General features: G+C 43.8%; 1 protein-coding gene and 1 pseudogene across 12 annotated transcripts in view; one reads left to right on the top strand and one right to left on the bottom strand.

Annotated features, from left to right (window-relative positions):
* CCDC18 (coiled-coil domain containing 18) overlaps window positions 1–1873 on the top strand; it is a 137781-nt gene extending 135908 nt beyond the window's left edge. For all 12 annotated transcript variants that reach the window (XM_008264871.4, XM_051857475.2, XM_051857479.2 and 9 more), the window contains one exon: window positions 1723–1873. In XM_008264871.4, the coding sequence (XP_008263093.2) occupies window positions 1723–1809 (87 nt within the window). In that variant the 3' untranslated portion in view covers window positions 1810–1873. The remainder of the gene's footprint in view (window positions 1–1722) is intronic.
* Window positions 1874–7215: 5342 nt separating this feature from the next.
* LOC127493821 (small nucleolar RNA SNORA70) lies at window positions 7216–7327 on the bottom strand (annotated as a pseudogene).
* Window positions 7328–16506: the final 9179 nt, after the last annotated feature.

Genomic DNA, 16506 nt, shown 5'->3' with positions numbered 1-16506 from the left:
AGAAACAGAGAAGAGAGATGAGAGGAGGAGAGGAGCCAAGAGAGCAGGAGAGGAGCCAAGAGAGCTCATGTTCAGGAACAGGCCCTTTTAAAACTTTGCCCAAGGGCGGGCAGGGAAGCAGGAGCAGCAAACCCCATTAGGATGGGGGTGGAGACAAGCTACATTACTTTGGCCCAGTTATTAAATAACTAAACTTCATTCACTTTTTTTTTTTTTTTTTTTTTTTGACAGGCAGAGTGGACAGTGAGAGAGAGAGACAGAGAGAAAGGTCTTCCTTTGCCATTGGTTCACCCTCCAATGGCCGCCACGGCTGGCGCGCTGCAGCTGGCACACTGTGCTGATCCGAAGGCAGGAGCCAGGAGCTTCTCCTGGTCTCCCATGCGGGTGCAGGACCCAAGCACTTGGGCCATCCTCCACTGCCTTCCCGGGCCACAGCAGAGAGCTGGCCTGGAAGAGGGGCAACCGAGACAGAATCTGGCACCCCGACCAGGACTAGAACCTGGTGTGCCGGCGCCGCTAGGTGGAGGATTAGCCTAGTGAGCCGCGGCGCCGGTGTTCATTCACTTTAAATATAAAATAAAAGCAGTGTCTGTCTTATAAGCGTCTGGTGAGGATTAAATGAGGATAACAAATGTTAAGTATCAGTACACTGTCTGAGTAGACTACATACTCAGTATACAATAGCTGCCGTCCTTGAGGCTGTATAATTCTGTGGTCAAGAGTGAGCTCTGGAACCAGATTAATTTTGGCCAGTTTGTAGGATGACTGTGCCACTAATTTGTGTGTCACTTTGGGCAAGTTACTTAATTTCTCTGTGCCTTTGTTTCCTGAACTATAAAATGGAATCATGATACCTACCCCAAATGGTTATTATGAGAGTTAAACAAGCCAGTACATGTACAAATAATACCTGGTACATAGTAGGAGATCTGTAAATGTTAGCTGTAGCTCTTACTATTATTTAGTTTCTTATTCAGCCTAGATATGATGATGAATTATCACTTCAGATCATTCCTTTGCTATTAACCTAAGATTCTCTTGCTATTCCCTTGTTATTAACCTAAGACTTCTGGTTCTATAGTTATATGGGGAAATTGCTAAATCCATTAACTGTCCTTTTTTCTCCCCTATCCTTAAGCCATTAAATATTGCTAGAGAAAAGAATATAACCATGCTGGGATGGAAGCTACTGATTTTGCACCAAAATCAGTTCTTTGCTCTTTTACATACAGAAGTTTTTTATTATTATTATTATTTGACAGGTAGAGTTATAGACAGTGAGAGAGACAGAGAGAAAGGTCTTCCTTCCGTTGGTTCACTCCCCAAATGGCCGCTGTGGCCGGCGCTGCGCCAGCCCAAAGCCAGGAGCCAGGTGCTTCTTCCTGGTCTCTCATGCGGGTGCAGGAGCCCAAACACTTGGGCCACCTCCACTGCCTTCCCGGGCCACAGCAGAGAGCTGGACTGGAAGAGAAGCAATCGAGACTAGAACCCGGCACCCATATGGGATGCCGGCGCCGCAGGCGGAGGATTAGCCAAGTAAGCCACGGTGCTGGCCCCCATAACAGAGTTTTAACTGGGCCCATGGCCAGATACTATGTTTCTCAGACCCTCCAGGGACAAAGCCCTTGCCAGCAGAACAGGAGCAGAACTGCTTTGTGCCACTTCAGCTTGAACATCCAAATTTTATATACTTGCTCCTCCAAGGTTTTTCCCTTTCCCTAGAGCTGGAATTTCCTGCAACCCTACTGCAGCCATGCAAATGAGGAAAATACCACAGGCAGAAAAACCAAAAGGAACCTGGATGCCTAAGTGACTCGGAACATCCTCCTTGGACGACTACATGAGTGAGAAATAAACTTGTGTCTTTACTGAAGCCACTGAATCTTGAAGATCTCTCTATAAAGTAGCTTAACCTTACTCTAACGTATACTTTGGTTATTTTCTACCATTGCCTAAAAATCCTTCTGTATACCTTCATTGCATTTCTTAAGTTGGTGTGACACCCACAAGTAGGCACATAACACATCTAGCAGGGGACTTCACATCTCTTTCATGAGCAACCATGAGAAATGGCAACCATCAGAAAAAATTCCTGCAAGTTTCTGTCCCTAAGTGTACAAACTTGAATCTGTATTTAGTTGACCTCTTCGTCATCGCAGTGAAAGCCACCCTTCTAGGTAATCTGTGTTTTGAATTTTTTTGTTTCTTCCAAGATTTTTTTCATCAGTTGCTTTTTAACTGTATCTCAGTCTTCTCCTATATTCTGGCTTTTCCCTGCTACCATGGTCAGAATGTATGTTTGTTTTCTCTCTCTCTCTCTCTCTCTCCAAAATTAATACGTTAAGGTCTTAACCTCCAAGGTGAAGGTTTGAGGAGGCAGGGCCTTTGGAAATGATTATGTCATAAGAGTAGGGCCAACATGAATAGGACCAGTGCGCTTAGAAAGGAGGCCCAAGGGAGACCACTCACCCCTTCTGCCATGTAAGGACACAGCAGGAAGGTACTGCCTGTGAACCAGAGGTGGGCCCTCACCAGACACCAATCGACCAATGCCTTCATCTTTACTTTCCAGCCTCCAGAACCGTGAGAAATAAATTTTTGTTCCCAGATTATGGTATTTTGTTAACAGCAGCCAGAATGGGCTAAGACACTTATTAACATTAAACATGCTCAAGTTTCCCCTAATCTAAAAAAGGAAATATCTTCTTCAATCTTCTATCTCTAGTCTAGCTACCAATCTTGTCATGCATTTTCATGGCTAGATTCTTACATTGACAGAGTTCATTCAGGTAGCAGCACTGTGATGCAGTGGGTTAAGCCACTGCCTGCAGTGCTGGCATCCCATATGGGCAACAGTTTGAGTCCCGGCTGCTTCACTTCCATCTGCTGGTTCACTTTCCAAATGGCTGCAATGACCAGTACAGGGCCAGGCTGAAGCCAGGAGCCAGGAGCTTCTTCTGGGTCTCCCACATGGGTGGCACAGGCCCAAGCACCTGGGCAATCTTCCACTGCTTTCCAAGGCACATGAGCAGGGAGCCGATTGGAAGTGGAATAGCTGGAACTCAAACTGACACCCATATGGAATGCCAGTGTCACAGGCAGCAGCTTAACCTGCTGCACCACAATACTGACCCTAATGGTATTCTTAAATATGTGTATCTCTAAAGGAAGAATGAAGTTTTAAAACCTAGGATGCTTCAAGCAGATTTTGTTCTGACTGGATTGACAACACAATTACAGAATAACCAAAGTATAATTTAAAGGGCAGGAAGGCCTAGAAAATTTTGAGCAAGCTATTACCCAGAAGAGATGGGATCATAATTTCAAATTCTATTACCAGTGGCTCTGGTTATTTTTAAGTTTTTTGTTTGTTTGCTTGTTTAATTTATTTGAAAGGCAAAGAGACAGATCTCCCATCTACTGGTTAACTTCCCAAATGGCCACAACAACTAGGTCTGGGCCAGGCTGAAGCCAGGAGTCAAGTATTCCCTAAGGATCTCCCACATAGTGGCAGGGGCCCAAGTATTTGGACCATCATCCACTGCTTTCCCAGGATGCATCAGCAAGAAGCTGAATTAGACGTAGAGTACCCAGTACTTGAATTGGCACTCAAATGTGGGATGCTAGTGTCACAAGCAGTAACTTAACCTGCTGTACCACAAAGCCAGCCCCTAATAAAAGTTTCTTTAACAAAATGATGATATACTTCCTGGAAAAACTATGTAATTTATTAAGTGTCTGGTTTTGTTCTCTATAACTACTAACATTTTTGTAGGGCTGAATAGGAGGATACTAGGGTTGGGTAGAAGGCATTTTTGACAGCCCAAGATTCTGGGACCTCTTTTTTTTTTTAGTCCATGACTAAACTTCTAAGATAAAATTTTAGCTTTCTGAAAAAAAGATTTATATTTGTTGGTTTGAAAGGCAGAGTGACACAGAGAAAGAGATCTTTCATCTGCTGGTTCACTCCCCAACTGGCAGCAACAGCTGGATCTAGGCCAAGCTGAAGCCAGGAGCCAGGAACTCCATCCTGGCCTCCTATATGGGTGGCTGAGACCCAACCACCTGGGCCATCTTCTATTACCTTCCTAGGCAAATCAGTAAGAAGCTGGCAGAGCAGCTGGGACTCTAATCAGTACTTCTATATGGGATGCCACTGTCACAAACAGTAGTTTAACCCACTGTGCCACATGCCAGATCCTAATTCATTTACATTTAAAGTAATTATTGATAGGTAATAGTTGATACTATTACCATTTTGAATTTGTTTTCTGACTTTTATAGTTCTTTTGTTCCTATTTCTCTCTTGCTGTCTTCCTCTCTTATTTGATGAGTTTTTGTCATAGTATGCTTTGGTTCCTTTCTCTTTAACTTTTGTGTACCTATTACAGATTTGTCCTTTGTAGTTACCATGAGGCTTACATAAAATATAACATTTCATTTAATCTGATAACTTAACCTTGGTAACATAAAAAAACCCAAACTTTTCTCCCTTTTTCCTCACATTCATGTTTTTTTTTTTTTTTTTAAAGATTTATTTATTTACTTGAAAGACAGAGCTACAGAGAGGCAGAGGCAGAGAGAGAGAGATACAGATCTTGCATCTGCTGGTTCACTCCCCAAAAGGCCTCAATGGCCAGAGCTGGGCTAATCGGAAGTCAGGAACCAGGAGCTTCCTCTGAGTCTCCCACGTGGGTGCAGGGGCCCAAGGACTTGGGGCCATCCTCTGCTACTTTCCCAAGCCATAGCAGAGAGCTAGATTGGAAGTGGAGCAGCTGGGACTAGAACCTGCTCCCATATGGGATGCCAGCACTGCAGGCAGTGGCTTTACCCACTATACCACAGTGCTGACCCCACATATATGGTTTTGGTACCACAATATACATCTTATTTACATCTGTATACAGTAACAAATTCTTATACTTTTTAAATTTATTTATTTTTTGAGAGTCCGAGAAAGAGAGCATCCAGCAGGTTTACCCCCCAGATGCCCACAAAAACTGCAGGCTGAACACCAACACTTAGAGCAAGGAACTCAATTCAGATTTCTCACTTGGGTGGCAGAAACCCAATCACTTGAGCCATCACCACTGCCTCCCTGTTCTGCATTAACAGGAAGCTAGAGTCAGATGTAGAGCTGAGTATCAAACCCAGGCACTCTGATATGGGACACAGACATCCTGTCTGGTTTCTTCTAAGCCAAAAACCTGCCCCATAGTTGTTTTTAATATACTTAAAAAAACCTGTTATACCCGAGTTAGTGATTTATGTACTACCCTTACAATATTAGTGAATTCTGAATTTGTCTTGCTTTTATCATTGAATCTTTTTTAAATTTTTTATTTTTATTTTTTGACAGGCAGAGTGGACAGTGAGAGAGAGAGAGACAGAGAGAAAGGTCTTCCTTTGCCATTGGTTCACCCTCTAATGGCCGCCGCGGCCAGCGTGCTGCAGCCAGAGCACCGCGCTGATCCGATGGCAGGAGCCAGGTACTTATCCTGGTCTCCCATGGGGTGCAGGGCCCAAACACTTGGGCCATCCTCCACTGCACTCCCTGGCCACAGCAGAGAGCTGGCCTGGAAGAGAGGCAACCGGGACTAGAACCCGGTGTGCCGGCGCCGCAAGGCAGAGGATTAGCCTAGTGAGCCGCGGTGCCGGCCTGAATCTTAAACATCTGTGTTTTCACAGTTAATTAAAATCCTTTATTTCAACATGAAGAACTCCATGAGGACAGACATTTGACCTAGTGGTTAATATCCAGTTGAAAAACCTAAATTCCTTCTTGGAATGTCTGAGTTCAAGTCCTGGTTCTCCTCATGATTCTCGCTTCCTACTAGTGTATACCCAAAGAGGAAGCACGTGATGTTTCAAGTTCTTTAGGCCTTGCCATCCATGTGGGAGACCTGGATTGAGCTCCTGGCTCCTGGTTTTAGCCTGGCCCAGCCCTAGTTGTTTCAGGCATTTGTAGGTTGAACCAGCAGATTGGAGCTCACTCTGTTTCTCTGTCTATCTCTCATTGTCTCTGCCTTGCCAATAAATTAATTATTTTGAAAAAAAACCCTTGGCCGGCATTGCTGCATAGCAGGTAAAGTTGCCACCTGCAATGCCAGCTTCTCATATGGGCACCTGTTTGAGTCCTGGCTGCTCTGCTTCCAATCCAGCTCTCTGCTGATGTGCTTGGGAAAGCAGTGGAAGAGTGCCCAAGTCCTTAGGTCCCTGCACCCATGTAGGAGACATAGAAGAAGCTCCTGGCTCCTGACTTTAGCCCTGGCCATTGTGGCCATTTGGGAAGTGAATTAGCAGATGGAAGATCTCTCTCTCTCTCTCCATATCTCTGTCTCTTCTTCTCTCTCTCTCTAACTCAGCCTTTCAAATAAATAAATCTTTTTATTTAAAAAAAGGAAAGGAATTCATGTTAGCATTTAAGACAGATCTGTTGGTGATGAAGTGCTTCAACTTTTGCTTGTTTGGGAAAGAGTTTATCAACAGTTTACTGGGTATAATATTCTTGATTTGTAACCTTTTGCTTTCAGTATGTTAAATGTATCCTCCACTCTTTCCTGTCCTACAACGTTTCTGCTGAGAAATATGCTGATTATCTTGTAGATGCTCCCTTGTAGGTGATTAGTTGCTTTTCTCTAGTTGCTTTCAAAATTCTGTCTTTGACTTTTCATAACTTAATGACAATATGTCAGTGTGTACCTTCTCAGTTTCAGCCTTTTTGGGAATTTGGACTTTATGAATCTAGATACCCATTTCTGTCCCCACACTTGGGAAGTTTTTAGCCTTCTTTCCTTGCTCCTTCATTTCTTCTTCTTTTTGAAAGGAAAGAAGACTTATTTCTTGGCATGGTTAAGGAGTAAGCATAGTGGAAACTCTCACAAGGACACATTACTTGTTCCAAGGACCATGCACGTATTTGACCCCACAGCCATCTGGATGAGCCACTTCTCATCTACTGTGTATTCAAATTCATACACATTAAACTTGGTAAAGCCCTACTTCTTTGAGATCTGGATATTCTGGTGGCCAAGGAACTTGAATTTGGCCTTATGTTGGGCCTCAGTCCTTGTTCTGAAGCTTGGTGCAGACAGACTTGATGACTTAACCAATGTGAACGAACCTTGGCCACCATACTCTGGGGCTTGGAACCCAACATACCTAGCTGGGGCTGACAGCTGCACCAGGTCAGAGACATGAAGACCCATTGGAAAGGGCTCTCTCCAAGGTTTCTTAAGACAACCCATACAAGCAACAGGTTAAAAACACTGCTGAGGAGGCTACTATTCACAGCCATTATTTCTTTAAATGTATTAAAAATTTATATACTCTCTTTCTTGGATTCCCATGGTGTATATATTGTTAGCTTTATTGTTTTGTGTGGTTATGTCTCATAAATTCTGTAGGCTTTCTTTACTGTTTTTAAATTATCTTTTCTTCTCTGATTGAATAACTTCAGATGACCTATCTTCAAGTTCACCAGTTCTTCTGCTTGATCAAGTCTGCTGTTGAAGCTTTCTTGAATTTTACAGTGCTGTCATTGTGTTCTTCAGCCTTGGGATTTCTATCCTTTTTTAACTTTCTTTTTGTGATTTCTGCTTCCTTGTTTTTGTTTCTTTGTTGAATGTCACATTTTTTGCAGTATATTTTCCTAATTTTATTAATTATCTTTTTTTTTTTTTTTTTTTTGACAGGCAGAGTGGACAGTGAGAGAGAGAGACAGAGAGAAAGGTCTTCCTTTGCCGTTGGTTCACCCTCCAATGGCCGCCGCGGCCGGCGCACTGCGCTGATCCGATGGCAGGAGCCAGGAGCCAGGTGCTTTTCCTGGTCTCCCATGGGGTGCGGGGCCCAAGCACCTGGGCCATCCTCCACTGCACTCCCTGGCCACAGCAGAGGGCTGGCCTGGAAGAGGGGCAACCGGGACAGAATCCGGCGCCCCGACCGGGACTAGAACCCGGTGTGCCGGCGCCGCTAGGCGGAGGATTAGCCTAGTGAGCCACGGCGCCGGCCTATCTATGTTTTCTTTTTTTAAAAAAATTATTTATTTATTTATTTGAAAGAGTTATACAGAAACAAAAGGAGAGGCAGAGAGGGAGAAAGAGGTCTTCCATCTGCTGGTTCACTCCCCAATTGGCTGCAATGGCCATAGCTAAGCCAATCTGAAGCCAGGAGCTTCTTCCAGGTCTCCCACATGGGTGCAGGGGCCCAAGGACTAGGGCCATCTTTTACTGCTTTCCCAGACCATAGCATAGAGCTGGATTGGAAGTGAAGCAGCCGGGACTCGAACCAGTGCCCATATGGGATGCCAGCACTGCAGGCAGTGGCTTTACCCACTATGCCACAGCGTTGGCCCCTGCTCTCTACGTTTTCCTATAGTTCACCAAACTTTTTTAAGAAGATTATTCACCCATAGGTTTTCATTTCTTTAGGGTCAGTTATTGGAACTTCATTAGTTTCCTGCAGGGTTTCATGTTTTCCTGTTTTGTTGTGATCATTTGTTGATGTCTGGGCATTTGAGGAAGTGGTTAACTCTTCCAGCCTTTATAGGTTGATTAAGCAGGAAAAGGCTTTCACTAGTCAGTCCAGCCTGCAGCTCTGGACAGGCCATATGATAGCGTTCATGAGCAGGCCAGGGTTTGCTATTGAAGTCTAGATGCGCAGGGCTGCTAGCTATGCTCTAAGGTCAGGTGCAGGCACTGAGTGAATCCCTTGTTAGGAGTGTCTGCTGGCTGAGCTTCACAATCAGGTGGGGCTACCAGATAGGTTTTCCTGTTGGGCAGTGCCACTGGCTGGATCCTGTGGTTGGGCAGGGACTGGGCTTTGTCATGGCCTCTGATCAAACAGGGCCTCTGTGCTCTTCGGCCTAGTGGTGCCAATGTTGCAACTCCATGATTGAGCAGAACTGTGGTCTGGGCCCCATGCTTGGATGGAATTGACTGATGGAGTAGCTGGCCAGGATCCCTCATTAGTTGCAGATACAGGCTATTCTCCAGTTAGGTAGGGACACTTGGGTTTTTTCCCTGCCTGGGCAATGCTGGAGGCTGGGCTCCAAGGCTGGGTGAGGTCACTGTTTGGATCCCCTGGTCAGGTAAAAAGAAGCTATGCCCTAGCATTAGGTAGAATTACAGGTTTGTTCTGTGCCTGAACAGGGATCTAGGCTGAGCTCCATGGCTGGGCCAGACAAGTGACTAAGGAGCCACACTAGACTGAACTGCTGACCATGCTCCCTGGCTAAAGTGACTGTCTTGTCTCTACATGTGAGCAGAGCCACCAGCTGAGCTGTCTTATTCATGTACTTCTGCTGGCAGAAATGCTATGCCATTGACATAGCATTATAATCTTGTAAATTTTTCCAGTATTAAAGAAAATTGGATACAAGGAAGTCTAGGGAAGAGCCATGTAGATAACCTATGTGAATGAGTGCAAGATGTGCAGCTCTTTATGTTCTCATGTCATTGCCCACAGGAGAGCATTCAGTATGAGGAATCATTAAACAGTTCAATTAACAGGACAACTCAGGTGGCTATCACCTGTGGATGGTGTCCTCTCAGCCATTCTAAGGCTTATGGAATTGATCCATGAATAGGATATCGATAGTAGAGGAATTGAGTCCGTCTGGAATCCAAGATTGTTCTAACTAGTCCATTGCTAAATGTCCAACTTGTCAGCAGCAGATATTAATGCTAAGCCCTTGACATGGTGCCATATCTCAGAGACCATGTAACCTCTCTAGTGGGAAGCTAAATATACCATCCTTCCTGGAATCAATAACTACTCTATGTGAGATTGCCTCCCTTGCCTGCAATACTTCTACCACCTAAAGACTTAGAGAATGTCTGATTTGTCTACATTGAATTACGTATAATATCACCTTGGACCATGGATCCTATTCTGTAGCAAAGGAGGTACACCAATGTACAAATGATCACATGATCCATTTTTTATTTTTATGACCTTTCTCTCTCTCTCATATCATTTAGAAGCAATCAGCCTGATAGATCATTAACAAGACCTCTGAAACATTCATGTAAGCATCAGTTGAGAACAGCCTTCAGGACAGCACTGTGCTGCAGGATGAAAGATATACATTGGCTGATATATTTGCCTTAGACCCTAGAGCTAGAATATATAGGACTAGAAGCTGAGGGGTAAAAGGGGGAGTTACCCTTTTCGTCATAATTACTTCCAGTAAGCCATTGCAAAATTTATCCTTTCCATCCCTACAATTCTAGGCTTAGTTGGATTAAAAGTTATGAATTCTGGGGTGGTAAGTGAGGGGTGTGCTACCCCGAGGGATACACTGAATCTAAAAATTCAGGTACTACCTGGTTACTTTGAACTACTCATGCCAGTGGACTAACTAAAGAAAGCAGTTACTGGGGCCGGCACTGTGGCGTAGTGGGTAAAAGCTGCCACCTGCAATGTCGGCATCCCATGTTGAGTCCTGGCTTCTTCACTTCCAATCCAGCTCTCTGCTATAGCCTGGGAAGGCAGTGGAAGATGGCCCAAGTCCTTGGGCCCCTGCACCCACATGGGAGACCCAGAAGAAGCTCCAGGCTCCTGGCTTTGAATTGGCCCAACTCCGGCCACTGCAGCTATTTGGGGAGTGAACCAGCAGATGGAAGACCTTTCTCTCTCTCTCTCTCTCTCTCTCTCTCTCTCTCTCTCTCTGTGTAACTCTGCCTTTCATATAAACAAATATTAAAAAAAAAAGAGCAGTTACTACACCCATGAGGATAATCAACTCTGTTTATCATAATTAGTAAGAATTGTTGCTGGATGCTGTGGTGCAGCAGGTTAACGCCCTGGCCTGAAGTGCCAGCATCGCATACGGGCACCGGTTCTAGTCCCAGCTGCTCCACTTCTGATCCAGCTCTCTGCTATGGCCTGGGAAAGCATTAGAAGATTGCCCAAGTCCTTGGGCCCCTGCACCCACGTGGGAGACCCAGAGGAGGCTCTTGGCTCCTGGCTTAGGATCGGTGCAGCTCCAGCCGTTGTGGCCATCTGGGGAGTGAACCATCAGATGGAAGACCTTTACCTCTCTCTGTAACTCTGTCTTTCAAATAAATAAAATAAATATTTTTTAAAAAGAATTGTTGCTTAATAATGGAGAAAGGATCATGTGTAGGATTTGGAGGATTTACAGGGGCATCTCCTGATGCTCCCAGGACAGTGAGTGGGTAATTGCAGCACCTGCAGCCTGGAATGGATGTGCTAACCAAGGGCCCAGACCCCTCAGGGATGAAAGTGCGTCATTAGACTCATCTAATTAGGTTGCCAGAGAGTGAAAGAAATCTAGACATGAGGGAGAGGATGAATGTCAATTAAATTATAACATGTTGTATTTTGTTTAAGTGTTCTTTTTAAAGAATGCTATAAACCACGATGTTGAAGAGCCAGTATCAGAGTGAACTTAATGTTATCACAGTGGAAGATGGACTGATGGCACCACGACTGCATCCCTCAGCCCACTGAATTTCAATGCAGTTTCATCAGTGTGTGTGGCCAGTGCCCTGCAAATCACTTTATGTTGCCAGGGTCGTCTGAAGTGCTTGTTTTATCTCTACTTTTCTCCCATAGAGCATTCTAGAGGGTCAGTCATACTCACATGCCACTCTGAGATGTAGAGGAGTGAAGCCCACCCCTCCTTGCTAAGGCAACCCTTTATGAGAAAAATCAACAATCTTGATTTAGTGTGTCTAACTAAATGTAGAATACAACATCAACCCATGGAAGAAATCCTTTCTAGCACACATAGAACATTTACTAAAAACAGACCACACAACAGGTACTGCAGCAAATCTTAGTGTACTTCCAAAGACTGGTATCATAGCATCCATGTTTTTTAGCCGTATGAGTTTAGAATGAGAAATAATAACAAAAAGCTACTGAGAAAAATCTCTGATTGTTTGGAAACTTAAAAATACACTGATCGATTTATAGATCATAGAAAAAATATTGGAAATTTCAAAAACATTTTGAACAGAACTATGACAGTAGAATATATTTCAAAGTTTGTGTTTGTATGGTTACTGCTAAAAGAATACCTAGACATTTATAGCCATTGGCATATAAAAAAGGAGAAAGGCTGAAAACTAGTGAACTAAGCACTCATTTTCAAAACTTTTTTTTCTAACAGCAAAGTGTAAACCTTTAAAAAAGAAGCAGGCAGATGTTGTGATGCAGCAGGTGAAGCCACTTGAGATACATGCATCCCATATCAGAGTACTGGTTCAAGTCCTGGCTCTGTTTCGGATCCAGCTTCCTGTTAACAAATCTGGGGAGGCAGCAGGTGATGGCTCAGGTGCCTGGGGCCCTGACACCACATGGGAGATCTGGATGATATCCTGGGCTCCTGGCTTCATCTGACCCAATACTGGCTTCATCTGACCCAATACTGGCATTTGGGAAGTGAACCATCAGATGGAAAATTGATATCTCTCTTCTCTGTTTCTCTCTCTCTCTCGCTCTCTCTCTGCCTTTCAAATAGAAATAAACATCAGTAAAGAAAAAAGCAGCAGAATACTGGAAATTACAAAGGTAAAAGCAAACATTCATGAAATAGAAAACAAGTATAAATTTAACAAAGCCAAGAGTTGGTTCTTTGAAAAGGCTTGCTTGGAAAGTGGTGAGACTTATGAAGTAAAATGGAGGTCCATAATAAACAATAGTTTTTTTTTTTAATTTTCAATTATCTTTATATACAGAAGATCAATTTAGCATATATTAAGTAAAGATTTCAACAGTTTGCACCCACACAGAAACACAAAGTGTAAAATACTATTTGAGTACTAGCTATAGCATTAATTAAACACCTAAGAGTAATTGTGTATTTTTTTTTTTTTTTGACAGAGTGGATAGTGAGAGAGAGAGAGAGAGAGAGAGAAAGGTCTTCCTTTGCCGTTGGTTCACCCTCCAATGGCTGCCGCGCAGCGCTCCGGCCGGCGCACCGTGCTGATCTGAAGTCAGGAGCCAGGTGCTTCTCCTGGTCTCCCATGGGGTGCAGGGTCCAAGTACTTGGGCCATCCTCCACTGCACTCCCTGGCCACAGCAGAGAGCTGGCCTGGAAGAGGGGCAACCGGGACAGAATCCGGCGCCCTGACCGGGACTAGAACCTGGTGTGCCGGCGCCGCAAGGTGGAGGATTAGCCTAGTGAGCCGCGGCGCCGGCCAACTGTGTATTAATTACAGAGTTCAACCAATAGTTTTAAGTAGAACATAAAAAATACTAAAAGGGTAAAGTATTAAGTTCTTTTTGTTTGTTTGTTTGTTATATAGTTTTTTTTATTTAATAAATGTGAATTTACAAAGTGCAACTTTTGTATTGTTGTGGCTCCCCCCCCAACCTCCCTCCCTCCCGTGGCCCTCCCCTCTCCCACTCCTCTCCCATCCCGCCCTTCATCGAGTTTCATTTTCAATTATCTTCATATACTGAAGATCAACTTAGTATATACTAAGCAAGGATTTCAACAGGCTGTACTCACACAACCGCACAAGGTATAGGGTATTGTTCCACTAGTAGTGTTGTTTTTAAGTTTCATAGTAAAACACATTAAGGACAGAGATCCTACGTGGGGAGCATGTACCCAGTGACTCCCGTTGTTGATTTAACAATTGGCACTCTTATTTATGACGTCAGCAGTCACCCGCGACTTTTGCTATGAGCTGTCTAGGCTATGGAAGCCCCTTGAGTTCACTGACTCTGAACTTGTTTAGTCAAGGCCGTATCACAGTGGAGGTTCCTTCCTCCCTTCAGAGAAAGGCGCCTCTCTCCTTGATGGCCTGTTCCTTCTGCTGGGGTCTTGTTCACCAGGATCTTTCATTTAGATTGTTTTTTGCCACCGTGTCATGGCTTTCCATGCCTGTGAGACTCTCTTGGATCTTTTAGCCAGATCCGAATGTCCCAAGGGTTGATTCTGAGGCAGGAGTGCTGCCATTCTATGAGTCTGCTGTGTGTCCTGTTTCCCCCGCAGGATCATTCTCTCCCTTTTAATTCTATCCTTCATTATTTGCTTACACTGGTCTTATTTGTGAAATCTCATCAACACATACCCTATCTTTTTGATCGGTTGTGTATTTATACTATCACTTTACCAAGTGCGCTGGCATTGGTACCTGCCTCCTTGGTAAGATTGAGTTGAAATCCGCTGGCACATTTCTAGTTCCACCATTGGAGGTAAGTCTGAGTGAGCATGTGCCAACCTATATATCTCCTCCCTCTCTTATTCCCACTCCTATGTTTAACAGAGATTACTTTTCTGTTAATTTTAAACTCATAAGAATGATTGTGCATTGATTACAGAGTTCAACCAGTGGTCTTATGTAGAACAGAGCGACAACAACAACAACAAAAATACTAAAAGGAATAAAATATTAAGTTGTTCCTCAACAGTCTAGACAAGGGCTGATCATGTCACTGTCTCTCATAGTGTCCATTTCACTTCAATGGGTATCATTTTAGATACTCATTTAGTTGCCATTGATCAGGGAGAACATGTGATATTTGTCCCTTTTGGACTGGCTTATTTCACTCAGCATGATGTTTTCCAGCTTCCTCCATTTTGTTGTAAATGCCCGGATTTCATTGTTTTTTACTGCTGTATAGTGTTCCATAGAGTACATATCCCATAGTTTCTTTATCCAGTCATCCGTTGATGGACATTTAGGTTGATTCCATGTCTTAGCTATTGTGAATTGAGCTGCAACAAATATTGAGGTGCAAATGGCTCTTTTTTTCTCCCGTTTAATTCCATTTTGGTAAATTCCAAGGAGTGGGATAGCTGGGTCCTGTGGTAGTGCTATATTCAGGTTTCTGAGGACTCTCCAAACTGTCTTCCATAGTGGCTTTGCCAGTTTGCATTCCCACCAACAGTGGATTAGTGTGCCTTTTTCCCCACATCCTCGCCAGCATCTGTTGTTGGTTGATTTCTGTATGTAAGCCAATCTAACTGGAGTGAGGTGAAACCTCATTGTGGTTTTGATATGCATTTCCCTGATGGCTAGGGATCCTGAGCATTTTTTCATGTGTCTGTTGGCCATTTGGATTTCCTCTTTTGAAAAATGTCTGTTAAGGTCCTTGGCCCATTTTTTTATTGGGTTGTTTGTTTTGATTTTGTGGTGTTTTTTGATCATTTTATAGATTCTAGTTAATCCTTTATCTGTTGTGTAGTTTGCGAATAACGTCTCCCATTCTGTTGGTTTCCTCTTTACTTTCCTGACTGTTTCCTTTGCTGTAAAGAAACTCTTCAATTTGAGGTAATCCCATTTGTTTATTTTATCTTTGATTACCCATGCCTCTGGGGTCTTCTCCAGGAATTCTTCGCCTGTTCCAATATCTTGAAGGGTTTCCCCTATGCTCTCAATTAGTTTCATGGTGTCGTGGCACATCTCTAGTTCTTTGATCCATGTTGAGTGGATTTTTGTATAAGGTGTAAGGTAGGGGTCTTGCTTCATACTTCGACATGTGGACATCCAGTTTTCCCAGCACCATTTGTTGAAGAGGCTGTCCTTGGGCCGGCGCCGTGGCTCACTAGGCTAATCCTCCGCCTTGCGGCGCCAGCACACGGGGTTCTAGTCCTGGTCGGGGCGCCGGATTCTGTCCCGGTTGCCCCTCTTCCAGGCCAGCTCTCTGCTGTGGCCCGGGAGTGCAGTGGAGGATGGCCCAAGTGCTTGGGCCCTGCACCCCATGGGAGACCAGGAGAAGCACCTGGCTCCTGCCATCGGATCAGCGCAGTGCGCCGGCCGCAGCGTGCTGGCTGCGGCAGCCATTAGAGGGTGAACCAACGGCAAAGGAAGACCTTTCTCTCTCTCTCACTGTCCACTCTGCCTGTCAAAAATAAAAAAAAATAAAAAAAATAAGAAGAGGCTGTCCTTGTTCCAAGGGTTGGTTTTAGGTCCTTTGTTGAGTATGAGTTGGTTATAGATGTTTGGATTGATCTCCGGTGTTTCTATTCTGTTCCATTGGTCTATCCATCTGTTTTTGTACCAGTACCAGGCTGTTTTGATTATAACTGCCCTGTAGTATGTCTTGAAGTCTGGAATTGTGACGCCTCCGGTCTTGTTTTTATTGTAAAGGATTGCTTTAGCTATTCTCGGTCTCCTGTTTCTCCATATGAATATCAGCATCGTTTTTTCTAGGTCTTTGAAGAATGACTTTGGTATTTTGATTGGTATTGCATTGAACTTGTAAATTGCTTTTGGGAGAATGGACATTTTGATAATGATGATTCTTCCAATCTATGAGCATGGCAGGTTTTTCCATTTTTTTTGTGTCATCTTCTATTTCTTTCTTTAGTGTTTTGTAATTTTCATCATAGAGGTCTTTGACATCCTTGGTTACATTTATTCCAAGGTACTTTATTGTTCTTGTGGCTATCGTGAATGGGATTGATCTTAGAAGTTCTTCCTCGGCCCTGGCATTATCTGTGTATACAAAGGCTGTTGATTTCTGAGCGTTGACTTTGTATCCTGCTACTTTACCAAACTCTTCTATGAATTCCAATAGTCT

Source organism: Oryctolagus cuniculus, chromosome 7 (assembly GCF_964237555.1).
Source record: "Oryctolagus cuniculus chromosome 7, mOryCun1.1, whole genome shotgun sequence".
In the NCBI taxonomy this organism is placed as follows: Eukaryota; Metazoa; Chordata; class Mammalia; order Lagomorpha; family Leporidae; genus Oryctolagus; species Oryctolagus cuniculus.
The sequence above is the reverse complement of the archived record's forward strand: the minus strand, read 5'-3'. Positions and strand labels throughout refer to the sequence as shown.